General features: G+C 46.9%; 1 protein-coding gene across 1 annotated transcript in view; it reads left to right on the top strand.

The window, feature by feature from the left end:
• FBN1 (fibrillin 1) overlaps positions 1-13,176 on the top strand; it is a 221,103-nt gene that overhangs the window by 130,193 nt on the left and 77,734 nt on the right. The window contains exons 18-27 of the mRNA XM_013006330.2: positions 867-992; positions 3,816-3,941; positions 4,546-4,665; positions 4,900-5,037; positions 5,794-5,844; positions 7,633-7,758; positions 9,925-10,152; positions 11,565-11,690; positions 11,780-11,908; positions 12,765-12,890. Of these exons, the coding sequence (XP_012861784.1) occupies positions 867-992; positions 3,816-3,941; positions 4,546-4,665; positions 4,900-5,037; positions 5,794-5,844; positions 7,633-7,758; positions 9,925-10,152; positions 11,565-11,690; positions 11,780-11,908; positions 12,765-12,890 (1,296 nt within the window). The remainder of the gene's footprint in view (positions 1-866; positions 993-3,815; positions 3,942-4,545; positions 4,666-4,899; positions 5,038-5,793; positions 5,845-7,632; positions 7,759-9,924; positions 10,153-11,564; positions 11,691-11,779; positions 11,909-12,764; positions 12,891-13,176) is intronic.

The raw sequence follows: 13,176 nt of genomic DNA, 5'->3' as shown, positions 1-13,176 counted from the left end.
GCAATGAATGTACAAATGCGCTTTACACAATTGATGTGTGTATGGATTGTGATAAGAGTTGTATGAGCCCCTAACAAAATGATAAAATAAAAAGTATACAGTCTCCGAAACCCAAAGAAATAGTTCTACTCTGTTTTATAGAGTTGTTATGAGGCAGAATTGACTCGTGCCAATGGGCTTGGTTTTGGGGGTTACTTACCCAGCAGCCTTGACCAGAACTCAATCTGTGAGAACAGAGAAGGATGGATGTACATGCAGGTATATTAGGGGAGGCTTTTCCAGAATAGGTGGCCTCTTTCAACAGCGGAGCTCCAACCCTCCCCAAACCAGAATGAAGAAGAGGCATTCAATGCTTATGGGCCAGTATGAAGTTTAGGGGGGTGGGATGGGGGGAATAAACAAAGGAATCACATTTGTGATTCAGATCAAACATATTGTTGAACCAAGTAAAGCTTGAGGTGTAAGTGTGCCATTCTCAGTTTTTAGAACATTATTTCTAGCAGCAAGGACTGGAAAGTAGATTGAAGTGGGTGAGCTGGTGGTAAGAAAACCAGTCATGGGGACTCTGGTTTGGCCCTCTTTTCCATACTGGGTACTTGGCCTGGATGCCCAGAAAGTCTTCCTACCTTGTCATTAAAGATTTGTAATTTTATAGTTCTAGCTAGAAGCCAGGTTCCTCTAAAGGACCAGTGGAAATAAGATTAGATTCAGTATATTTTTGTAGGAGGGAAAAGGAATCAAGCTTTCTGGTGAAGTGATTTTTTTTTCTCCCCAAGGAGTCCCCAAATCACTACACATATGGTAAAATTTTAATAGTTCCCTTTTATCATAAAATGTTACTGATCTTAAACCTTCTTGTGGTGCAGATATAAACGAATGTGCATTAGATCCTGATATTTGCCCAAACGGAAGTTGTGAAAATCTTCGTGGGACCTACAAATGCATATGCAATTCAGGATATGAAGTGGACGCAACTGGGAAAACTTGTGTTGGTAAGACATTCCATTTCTTCTTAGGGCGGGTCATGCACTGGGGGGAGTGGTGCTCCCCCCCCACCCCAGATATTTGAAATGAACTGGTACGTCACGGAAAACTCCAAGTCCACTTCAATTTTCAGTAAGAAAGTGGCTCTTGCGTAGCTTAAATGACTGAGGAGATGGGGTGCTTTACATTTTGGGCACCATCGGCATGGCAACATACATGTCTTGATTAGATAACAGTCGTGTCATGGAATTCTGATAATTTATGGGTGATCGCCTATCAGATTCTCTAGCAAAAGAGAAGCACTCTCCTTACACACATCCAATCCCGTCTCTGAGCCATCCCTGCTACAGTTCTTCTAGATCCACTACAATGACCTTCAATGGAAATTAACCTTTTTTTTAATACTTTCCTTTCCATTTTTTTTCATAGCTCCTCCTCCCACAAATTCTGTATTTGTCTTGCTACTCTAAGAGCTGTGTTAGGAGACTTTGGGCAGCTTTTTCTAGCTAAGATGATAACGTCTCCATTCCACGGCTCTCTAAGTGGACAAGGGAGGACTGGAGGATGGATTCTGGAGCTAGCATGAGGAGGAAAGCTGGCTCTCGACTTTCTAAAACGAGCCCCAAGTTGCTTTGTTCCCGCTGGCTCTGTGTCCCTCTCTGACTGACTCCTCTGGGGCTCCTGCTTCCAAACCCTGAGGCATTCTGCAGAACTCGCGCAATCCCTGTCCCCATGTTCACGGTCTTCATCTGTTGAGCTGCTTAAAAGGTGGAACGTGGCACGAGTAGCCCCACCCAGACCCTGTACAGTGCTCTAAGTTATTCATCTCAAAACACAGCACCACAAGCGGGCCAGAACTTAATAGATTCCTTGCTTGTTAGGGCTGATGATAACAGACAGTTGGGACAGAGACCGGAGGTTTCAGTTATTTTGGAAAAAGTCGAACTCTAACTTTGAATTTTATTTTGATCTGCTTTCCTTTGTGATAGGTAGCATTTGCAAGGACATAAAAACAACTAGCAATCAACCAGAGCATCGGCTCTGTCCTCACTTCAGTCAGCTTTCACCTACCCTCATTGCAGGCTAAGCCTGGAAATGGAGGCTGGAGTCAGGTCAATCGGACCACAGCATTATCAGAAAGGCATCTTCTGGATGCACGTTTCTCTCTCTCTCTCCTTCTCTCTTTGTTGCTGACCCAACTCTGGCCTTCCTCTTTTTTGGTCAACACTAACTTTTGAGAAATGAATTCTTTCTCTCTCGTACCCTTCGTTTTAGGGCCCCTTATAGAAGACAGCTTTTATTTGAAAACGCATGGTACTTTCAAACTAGACTCAACTGAAGCAGATTTCACCATTGACTTTTATTCTAGAAACGCCTCTATTTACTGGCAGACAAGAAAAATCCAGATTTATTTGGGCAGCGCAGAAAGATGCAGGGAGATTTTAGTGTCATCCAAAAATCACTCTGTGGGACGTGGAAAGGAGAGGTTGGGGAGCTGTTGGGACTGTGCCTCCAGGGTTTTTAGTAAATATGCTAGTGTTGAAGCCTCTTCGTGTGGTAGGGGCACCGGCCTGTGAATCATAGCCCCAGCCCAGCTGCGGCCCACACAAGAGTCCAGTCACTAGCAAGCTTTGAAAAGAAAACTCATTCTTAGACTCAGTTCCTCTGTTGAGTTTCCGGATTCTTCTGATGTCATCAACATTTTTAAGAATTAGAATATTGACCGTTTCGGGGAGTATAAGCATTCCTTACATCCATTTGATAAAATTCTCAGCATACTACTTGCTCGAACAAGGATATACAGTAAGATAGTGGAAAGGTAGAACCCGCGAAGGGGAAACCCTGTCATGGAGGGAGAACTCCTCCTTTTACGAATAGAAGGCAATAGAAAAGAGCTTAGACTGCACGCTGTCAGGGGCAGAACTCTGGTGAGACCTGGGAAGGTAAGGCAGCTCCATGGACTACTCTTCCCTGTGACTATTATACTGGGTTGCCTATGTTTTAAGCATCTTCAGAAGCTGTTTGCTGATTTAGGTGTCGTCTTGCTGTGAACACCTGCAGCCACCCTGCTGGATGTGGACACCCTTCCTGCTTGGGTATTTTGACTTGTCAAGTGGTGATCTAATCAGAATCTCTAAAGGAGTACAAGATTTCTTAGGACTGCATTTTGGGGGTAGTGGGAGATCATTGGGTCCAGAGTAAGATAACAAACCCTATCATTTCCACATTTTTGAAAAGATCTCAATAATACGGATCAAAAAGGTAGGCTTTGATTCAGGCAGGCATGTCGTTAAGCTCAAACTCAAGCACGTTTTCTCAGATCTCTGAATCACGAAAATTCCCCAACTTGACCGGACAATCGCAAACTCTTCAGATTGCTTCATAAAAGCAATCAGGAGGATCTAAGTTATCCTCAGGCAGAAACACCCATCTTAGAATTAATGTACATCGAAGATCCACCATGCTTTCTAAATATTCATTCGGTCCCTTAAATCAGTAGATTTCGTCCTTTTAAATCTGGAACAATGAAACAATTCTATAAAGGCCCATGACTTCCAGCAAGCCCAGGTTTCCTTCCTGCACAGAAAGAGGAGAATGGATTGGCCTCTGGTGACTTGGGGTTTGCTGACAATGGCTTCGAGAACCAGCTCAAGGCCCATGCTGCTAGCATCAGGTGGTTACATAAAGACCAATTGCGTGGGAGTTGTTGTTTCTGTGTGTTTCTTGAATTAATCAAGTCATTAGAGCCTTAAAGACATCGCTTAAACGAATGAAGCCATTGCAGGCAAAGAACGGGCTCCTTTAAAAGTTCATTTCCATTTGCTTTGCAGATATTAATGAGTGTGCACTCAACAGCCTGCTTTGCGACAATGGGCAGTGTAGAAACACTCCTGGAAGTTTCGTCTGTACCTGCCCCAAAGGATTTGTCTACAAACCTGAGCTAAAAACCTGTGAAGGTAAAAATAGATGTTTGTCTTTAGATGTGCCTCGCCAACTTTCAGGATTCCATTTGGAAACTAGAAAGAGAAACAAGAGTAGTAGCGATTTTAAACAACCCTGCCACTTCAGTTAAAATTTGGTGGTCTTAAGTTGCACTTTGAGGCACTTAAAAAAACCACTTCTAATGTTTATTTGCTATTGGCATGTGTTTTTTTGTTTTGTTTTTGTTATTTTTGCATTTGTTTTGCACTTAAATGCCATTTTAAAAAGTTTATTTTGCGTTTGTCTGAAATTGGCATTTTATTTGCCATGATTTAAGAGCTGGATAAAATATGCATATGCTATTTCAGTTCATAACTCAGAAGTCACGTGTAGGTGTGCTCTGGGTTTTCTGAATAAAAAGATTCAGTCAAGTGCCAGATTCTACATTATAGAGAAGTATTCAATTACTATTTTGGGCATTTCAACAAGTCTAGACAAGAAAAAAAAAAAACGTAAAAAAATGGGGCCAGCTTTCCTATGTAATAAAGGCTTTGCGGTAGCATTGGAGGCTAAAGTGTAAGGATTCATTCTTGCCCAACACTCGCTGTTAGTAGTAATGTGGACCTGTTTTCATTTCAGACATCGATGAGTGCGAGTCGAGCCCTTGCATTAATGGAGTCTGCAAGAACACCCTGGGTTCCTTCATTTGTGAATGTTCTTCTGAAAGTACCCTGGATCCAACAAAAACCATCTGCATAGGTTTTTACTTATCTTTCTGAGAATGTGCTTCATTTGTTTATAGGTGCTTGCTGTGTTTAATACCAGCACGCACAACCAAAGAGTTTCTAAGTATGAATGAAAGTGTGAACGAACGGGTCACTAGTTCTTGTCTTGTGAGGCTGGTCTTGCTGTCATCACGGGGTACATGTTTGGTTGAATTTTTGGTGTCGGTTTTATTAACTCTTGATGAAATATCATACCCTCTCTCTGCAGAAACCATCAAAGGCACTTGCTGGCAGACCGTGATTGACGGACGATGCGAGGTCAACATCAATGGAGCCACCTTAAAGTCCCAGTGCTGTTCTTCTCTCGGTGCTGCCTGGGGGAGCCCGTGCACCCTATGCCAACTTGGTAAGAGGAATGAGTGTGAGCCTAGCTCCACCTCTCTTCACCCCATTGGTGCTTGCCGGGGAGAGGGGATGTGGGAGCCCTGTTCATTAGGGTTTGCAAGGTCATTTTTTAAAATGTTCTGAAGCCTTTAGGGAGACCTACAGTTGAATAGAAAACAAGGTGTGAAATAGAATGATTTGATGAGATTTGCAATATTTGTTATTTTCCATCCCCACATGATAACACTCTTTAGTTGGTGTTGGTTTTTTGGAATAATCATGCCGAGTGGTCCATTAGGGAACCTCATCGTTACGGGTCTTGAACTTTTAATAGGAGCCAAATTTCTTCCAAAATTTCTTTAGAAAAAGAAAGTAATGGAAAGAAGCCATTGTTCGTGCTTGAACTTCACAAAGAGTATCTGTAGGGGTGAGAGCTCCTAGTCCCCCCACTCAGCCTCCCGTGAACCTAGGGAGGGTCTCCTACCTGATGGCTAACAGCGAGAAAGAAATCCCAGCCATCACCTCACCCTGAGGTTCACGACGATGTCTGAGATATGTCAGAGGAACTAAGCTTGATTCAAGGAGAAGTGTTTTTCTTAGTCTTGGTATTGTTTCTCACTTATACAATCTCAGAAACATTTGCTATCTGGGACTTTTCATAACAATGAACTCTAGATCACGTTTCACGTGTGTGTCTGAGACGAGATCATAATTGCAAAGTCTGGATACTGTTATTTTATATTTGCATGTGGTTTTTTACAATTTTGTCTTTGTACAGATCCCATATGTGGCAAAGGGTTTTCCAGAATTAAAGGAACACAGTGTGAAGGTATTTCTGATTATAAGCCATACATTTCTGTGTGCCTGAAGAATGCTTATGTTGACGTGGATGGGCTAAGGCTGTCGTGTAACTTTGTGGTGAGAAATATGCATTAGAGACAAACAATTATGAGAGCCGGAGAGCAGAACAGATGTGAATTTCACCAGCGTATATATGTTATTGCCAGTAGCTTATGACGGCCAAAGGACGGGGTGGGTGAAAATGTTCTAGGCTGACTATGAAATGGTGTAACTGCACTTTCAAAATACCACCTGTCAGGAAAAGAAGGGTGTTTTCAATGAAGCTCTAAAATTTGCATATTTTTTTGTTTCGTCTTCTCCTGCTCCTCCCCCCCTCCTCCTCTTCCTCCTCTTCTCCTCCTCCTTCTCTTCCTCTTTCTCCTCCTCCTCCTCTTCCTCCCCTCCTCTTCCTCCTCCTCCTCCTACTTCTTCTTCATGTTTTATGGCCATGGACGTTCCAGAAGGACACCGTCTCTATGGCCTCTTAGTTGACCGTGAGTTTACTGTGAATCTTTCTCACGGACTCCCAGATAGACGTAGGTCATTGTGACTAACACAACCTGACATGACACAGCAGCTGAAAAAATTTTAAAACAGCAATTAGTCCCATATGTGGGAGGAAATGAACTTCTTTTTTCTTCTCTGCTAAAAGAAAGAGAAACGTCACAACCCCCACCCAGGTCTTGCTTTCCAAATGATGACTAAATCCTTTGGCCTTCTCTGGTCCAGGCCCACTGCTAATAACGAGTAACTTATCTGACCTCGGCAGCACATTTTCGTAGTCAGATGGCCAGGCCCAAAAGACCCCCAAAGGTGGCCAACTCTCACCTCCTCCGTGGGTTCCTTGTCTATGTGGAAAGATTTTGGCTGTGGTTTCCGACATTGCTAACTTGGGACGTTTTTATCTTCTCAATAGAGATGCTGAGCGAGTGAGCTCCTTAACTAGTGCTCTCCACTTTTGGCATTGATCAGGATGTGCCTTCCTGTGCACTAGCTTGATGGTGGCTATGACGCCAGTTGCAGTGCAGGCAATATCCTGCTCGCCATTCCGTGAATGGAAGGCCCTGGTACACTGAGCGAGATGGGGTGAATGGTGAATGATTGAGAATGGCCATCGCTCTCATGACCAGTTCCCGTGGAATTGACCATGACTCGTGGCAATCCCATGTATGTCTGAATAGAACATCGGGTTCTCCGTGGCTGGGTTTTCAGAAGCAGATTGCTTTCAAAGACTCCTGGGGGCAGACTCAAACCATTAACCTTTTGGCTAGCAACGAAGTGCTTTAATCATTTGTACCACCCAGGAACTTGCCGCTCGAACTAGTTCTATATGAGGGGACTTCAAAAAGTTTGCGTGAAAACTCCATTCTCTTTTAATTCCACTTTTGAGTAAACTTTTGGAGATTGGCATTCTCATACTTTTCTGTGGACTTGTTCGCATTCCCCAGAGATACTCTTTGGCTACACCCTCATGTTCCTCACTGAGAGCTATTCTGCCACATCTTCTTTGCTAGTTTGAAAGACCTGGTTTCTGTTGCTCTGCTTACGTTCTGACAATCTGGTCTCACAAAGCTAAGTATACGGCCCCTGGTAACTTCAGCTGAGATGACCGCAGTTCGCAGAGCTGCCCCCAAGAATTCCCACCAACTTTCTGTTCCTACAACTCCTTAGGTTCAAAATGACCTTTGCTATATTTAGAACAATTATGATTCCCTCGATACAATACAGCAGAGAGGGACTATACAGCTAGTTTAACAAAGCACGTTTCTCCCCATAGATATAAATGAGTGTGAAGTCTTCCCAGGAGTGTGCAAAAACGGCCAGTGTGTGAACAGCCAGGGGTCCTTTAAGTGCCAGTGCCCCAGCGGGATGACGTTGGATGCCACCGGGAGGATCTGCCTAGGTAAGTGCTGGGCTCACTTTTCACCTCGTTGTTTCCTGAAAGGTTCCTTTAAACGCGCCAGCAACTAGATAGAGCGGAACATTTCCTTTCCAGGCCAGAGCGACGCCCCCAGGTGTAGCATTCCCTTTAGGATCCATGGTGGTTTCATTGACAAACAGTGTTTTAGACTCATTTGTTCTTTATAAAAAGAGTCGAATCGATGTCACTGAAGAGCCATGTGGTCATTTTTCGTGTTTACTGACCCTGTCCATCAAAATCACGATGTCTTTCCTACAAGGGCTCTGAGGGTTCCCTTAGTACACTGTGACTGTGGGATATGGGGCGGGTAGTACGGATAGGAACAACACTGAGCTCAATTGGAAACTATCCTTCATGCCTGCTAGGACTATCCTTACCTTGTGGGTGTCAGTCGTGAAGATTCCATAACCCTGAAGAGTAGGGCCCCAGGTTGTGGCAACGACTAGTTATGGCTGGAATCCAACTGTTGGAGCCTAAGTGACCGTGAAGTAGGAGGGTCCTTAGAACCGTAAGTCCTTAGAGAGCTTCCCTGTGTGTTTATAGTGGCAGCACATTTGATATCTCACAGCCGTGCTTGCGGGCTCTGGCAGACTCATTCTGCCGTAATGTCTGACGGTTTGCATCACTGTTCTCAGGCCGCGCTCAGCTGTACTGCACGTCTGAAGCCCATGATGCTGCACAGCATCCTTAGTTGAAGAACAAGCAGTGGTTAAAAGAGCGGTGTGTGGCTTAAGGAATTTGGATCACTTACACGTTAGAACTAACAGAGCTCTCTAATATACAAGTGGATGGCTATAGTGTAAGCACTGTGAAAGAGAAAAGCTGAGTTCAAAGCCGAGGGTCTTGTTCTAAGTAGTAGGTCGGCCAGTCCCACTGTGAGTCTGAGTTTCTTTGTCTCGGAGGCGGTGCAATTTACTGGAATCTAGGTTCTTTGGTTGATAGATGGCTCAGTGCTTCACTGGCCATTCATTTTTAAATGATCCACCTTAAGTTGGCATCTAAACATGTGTTGTCCAGAAGGCTTGAGAAGTTCTGTAAGGTTAGAGGAAGCTCAGGCTCTCCAGGGACCACATGATGAAAGGGGAAAAACAAGGAAGAGAATGCTTTACGTGTTTTATGTCCTTTATCATTTTCAAATGAATAATCTCATCTGGGCTGTGTTGAGCTCCCCGAGCGATGGGCGCGACGCCTTGTATCAGCTGTGAAACGTCAGACATTTCTGTTCACGGTTTGCTTAACCCCGCAAATTTAGTCACAGAGCAGGACTGAAATCCGGGTTCTGACCCCTGGTGTGTTAGTATGGCTACTCTTCCTCACAGTCCCGTGAACTGGGGGTTTGTGGCTGGGTGGGTCCCACGTGAAGGTCATGCACATAAGCATATTATGTACGGGGAGAAGAACACTCGAGGGGAGTGGCGGGTGGCCTTTCTTGGCTGTTTTTCTTCCGTAACTAATCAGAAGTAGGGCAGTCTTCCTGTCTGAAGTCATCCTGTCAACTCTCCAGAGGAGAAGTGGACTGAGGAACAGGTGGTTGAGTTAGCAAAGATCCGTGGTTTTTCTAGGGCAGGGGCCGGAGTGGGGGGTTAGGGGTGGGGGTGCCAAGACATCACAGAATATGTGTATATGTCCTAGGCATGTCCGTACAAAGACAAAGCCTCTCCCTCCAGAGCCTCCTGGGATCTCAATGTATCTCCTTTCAGAGAATGATCAAACACTGAAAAGGACCTCTCCATGAGTCTGAGATAGAAATATGGGTGAACAAAGTGAATTACCTAAGCTGAACTCCCTGCTACGGGGAGTTATAGGATGGGGTAGAACTGCCTCTTTGAGTCTCTGAGCCTGTCCCTATTTATAGGGGTACAGAGCCCTGTCTTTCTCCCATGGAGTGCCTGGTGACTTTGAACTGTTGACCTTGTGGTTCACAGCTCAACTAGTAGTCACTATGCCACCAGGGCTTCAAGAGAGTCTTTTTCAGTCAGGAAGAGGCACCACACTGCCTAGATTCCTTTTGAGGAGAAAAACATCGCTCTAGTCAATACGAATCTAACAGATTATGACGGGCATCGCGCTACACTTTACAAAGCCATGACAATTTGGGACCCTAAAAACAGAGTAGCTCTCCTCAACCCCTCTCTATTCCACCCACAGACATCCGCCTGGAAACGTGCTTCCTGAGGTACGATGACGAGGAGTGTACCTTGCCCATTGCTGGCCGCCACCGCATGGACGCCTGCTGCTGCTCAGTTGGGGGAGCTTGGGGCACCGAGGAATGCGAGGAGTGTCCGATGAGGAGTACACCGGAGTATGAGGAGCTCTGTCCCAGGGGACCTGGATTTGCCACGAAAGACATCACCAATGGAAAACCGTTCTTCAAAGGTACGCTGTGCCTAGTGGCTGATTGCTGTGCTCGGGAGGCCAGCAGGATGCCTGTTCGTGAGCCCCGAGTTCTGCTCGAGAAGACTTCCGATAAAAAGCACCCATGTGGCCCTCGGTGGATGAGCTCAGCATGCATGTCTTGCTTTGTCAGCTGTTTGGAGCAGCATGCTCACTCTGTACTGGGCTCTTGTTCCCGCCGCCCAGGCCCTCCCGAGGCCACTTGCCTCGCCCACTTAGCCATTGCCGAGTGTTAAACCAGATTTGAATGTTGTTGTAAGCTGTCAGTGAAGGAGAAAATCCGCTTGGGGGCATTTTCACGCCATCGACTGAGGCTGGGCAATCAGGCCTTTTAGTGCTGATTTGAAGCAGCCACATCACTGCCTTTTACCATGAGTGGAGGGTTTTGTTTTCCCAGTTAGCCTCCGTCGATTTTGACTCCTGGCGACTCTGTGTGTATTCGAGGAGAGCCATGTTCACTCGTGTTTCCAATGGCTGACTTTTTCAGAAGTAAATCACTGGGCCCTTCCCCCCCACCCTAAGTCCCCTTGGGGTGCACTCCAACCTCCAGCCTTTCGGTTAGCGTCCAAGTGCGTTAGCGATTTGTACCACCCAGGGCTGGGTCATGGAGGGAGGGTACACGACAATGAGAAGCCCAACTGGGTTTGGTTCCTGGCCCGTGTATCTCTATCTGGAGCACGCCACCACCCAGCTGTTCCTGAAGGCTTGCATGTTATTAAGGTGCTGCAAGTTTAACCGGAGCCTCAAGACTAAGATGGACTAGGAGAAAAGATCTGGAGGTCTTGCATCTGAGCATCAGCCAGGGAGCACCCTGTGTCTCATATTGGCTACATCCCATTGCGCTTGGGGGTCACCATGAGCCTATTGCAGTCAACAGCAACAGCGAGTATCAGACGGAGGACGAAGACCCAGACGTTGCTACAAACATGCCCTTTGCTTCTCTAAAGGAGCTGTGGTAGTGCAGTGGGGAAAGCTTTGGGCTGGTAGCTGACAGGTTGGTGGTTTGGGCCTACCAGCCACTTCAGAGGAGACAGAGGAGACCATCTGCCTCTGTTAAGACTTACGGCCTTGGCCTCAGAACCACTGTGGCACCGTCCTACCCTGTCCTATGGAGTCCCTATGACTCAGAAGCAACTCAGGGCAATGAGCTGTTTCTCTAACAGTGCGTTCTCAAATGGCATTGCAAGGGCTCAGCGTCTTTAGAACATCTTCATTCTTGTGGATCATCACAAGATGACGGTTCCAAACGATTATTTCCAAGTCTTTCCAGTCGACTTGTGAAGTGTGACGTCTCAGAGACTGGAAGACCAGCAGCCGTCGGGATGTGGAGGAGAGGGCGCTTGGATCTCCCGCGCGGCTGCTCACGGACTTCTGCTCTTTTCTTTTCCTTGAAGATATCAACGAGTGCAAGATGATCCCGAGCCTCTGCACCCACGGCAAGTGCAGAAACACCATCGGCAGCTTCAAGTGCAGGTGTGACAGTGGCTTTGCCCTTGATTCCGAGGAGCGGAACTGCACAGGTGCGTGAGCAACTCTCCCCTGGGGGTGGGGCTTGCCGTTGACCTTTCTTTGGGTCACTCGCCTGGCGCCCTTTGTTGTCTTTACTCAGACATCGATGAGTGCCGCATCTCTCCCGACCTCTGTGGGAGAGGCCAGTGCGTCAACACGCCCGGGGACTTTGAGTGCAGGTGTGACGAGGGCTATGAAAGCGGCTTCATGATGATGAAGAACTGCATGGGTAAGTCCGGGACCATCGGGAAGAAAGGATTGCAAACAGCCGTCATGGCGTGTAGCGTACGTCATGGCGTGTAGCGTACGGTTCAGGTACTTCCTCCTCCCTCAGGGTCCTGGACTCATGTCCAGGGAGCCAAGAATTGGGGGGAGCGCTCAGGGCGGACTGAGAGGCCGCACCGGATGAGGCATTTCGTGGTGGGGGTTGTGGGTAGCTTTGGAGGTCAGTGATGTGTCCTTGAGACATGCGTTTGACTCCTGGGCTAAACACCCCGGGGAAGAGAACTCTTCCAATGGAAGCTGCATTGGACATCACATCGCTGGGGTTTCACCCAACATCTCTAGAAAATGAGATGGACGAAGACGTTGTCTCAAGTCAGATTTTCTGGGAAAAGCCTATGTTGAGACTTCTTTCAAAAGTGTTCTTTTTCTGTTTGGGAGCGAGAGAGTGCTCTTAAGGGGACCAATAAGGGAATGAGGGAAGCAGAATTGGGGTGGGGTGGGAGCTGGGGAAGAAGATAAGCTCAGCGTTCCACTGCATTTTCGGTGTAGCCTGACCCTTCTCATAGCTCTGGAGTGTGAAGGTCAGCAGAGCTACCCCACCTTGAGGCAAGGGGGCCGAGATGTGATGCTCCCGTGTCAGTTCTGCCCGTGTCGGGCCCCGCCTCACCTCTGCATGGGAGACAGAGAGTCTATCTCCCCTACCTGGGCATTTTTGGGTGAAGTGAACAGCGTTTCTTCAAAAAGGGAGCGACCGTCATGCAGGACGCAGAGCAAGTGGGGCATGGGTGCCATGGCCTAGCGAAGGGGATCTGGGCCGGAGGCGCCCAGCAGCCAGAACCCAGTGAATGTCCGTGTTGCAGATATCGACGAGTGCCAGAGAGACCCTCTCCTGTGCCGGGGCGGTGTTTGCCTAAACACGGATGGAAGTTACCGCTGTGATTGCCCTCCGGGTCACCAGCTGTCTCCCAACATCTCAGCGTGCATAGGTAAGGAGGGGGATTTGTAAACCACTGATTTGTGGAAGTCATTTACTCCCCACCCAACCCCCTGAATTCTGGTCAGAGTCAGAAGCTGAGCTAGTTAAAGTTTATTGTGCCAACCTGGCCAATAAACACATGTGGGGTTAATTGAAGGGCGGAGCGATAAATGGCTCAGTGAGACTCACCTTTAGAGTTCTCGGGTCTCTTGCTTTCTGATGGTGGCACCAGGGTGCAGCTGCCTTAGCCAGTTCCCTGCTTTAGCTGGCAAGGCTCAATTTCTGCAAGACATCCC

Source organism: Echinops telfairi, unplaced genomic scaffold (genome assembly GCF_000313985.2).
Source record: "Echinops telfairi isolate 266 unplaced genomic scaffold, ASM31398v2 ScPeMD7_8;HRSCAF=38, whole genome shotgun sequence".
In the NCBI taxonomy this organism is placed as follows: Eukaryota; Metazoa; Chordata; class Mammalia; order Afrosoricida; family Tenrecidae; genus Echinops; species Echinops telfairi.
Note: the sequence above shows the minus strand (reverse complement) of the source record. Positions and strands in the feature narration are given on the sequence as shown.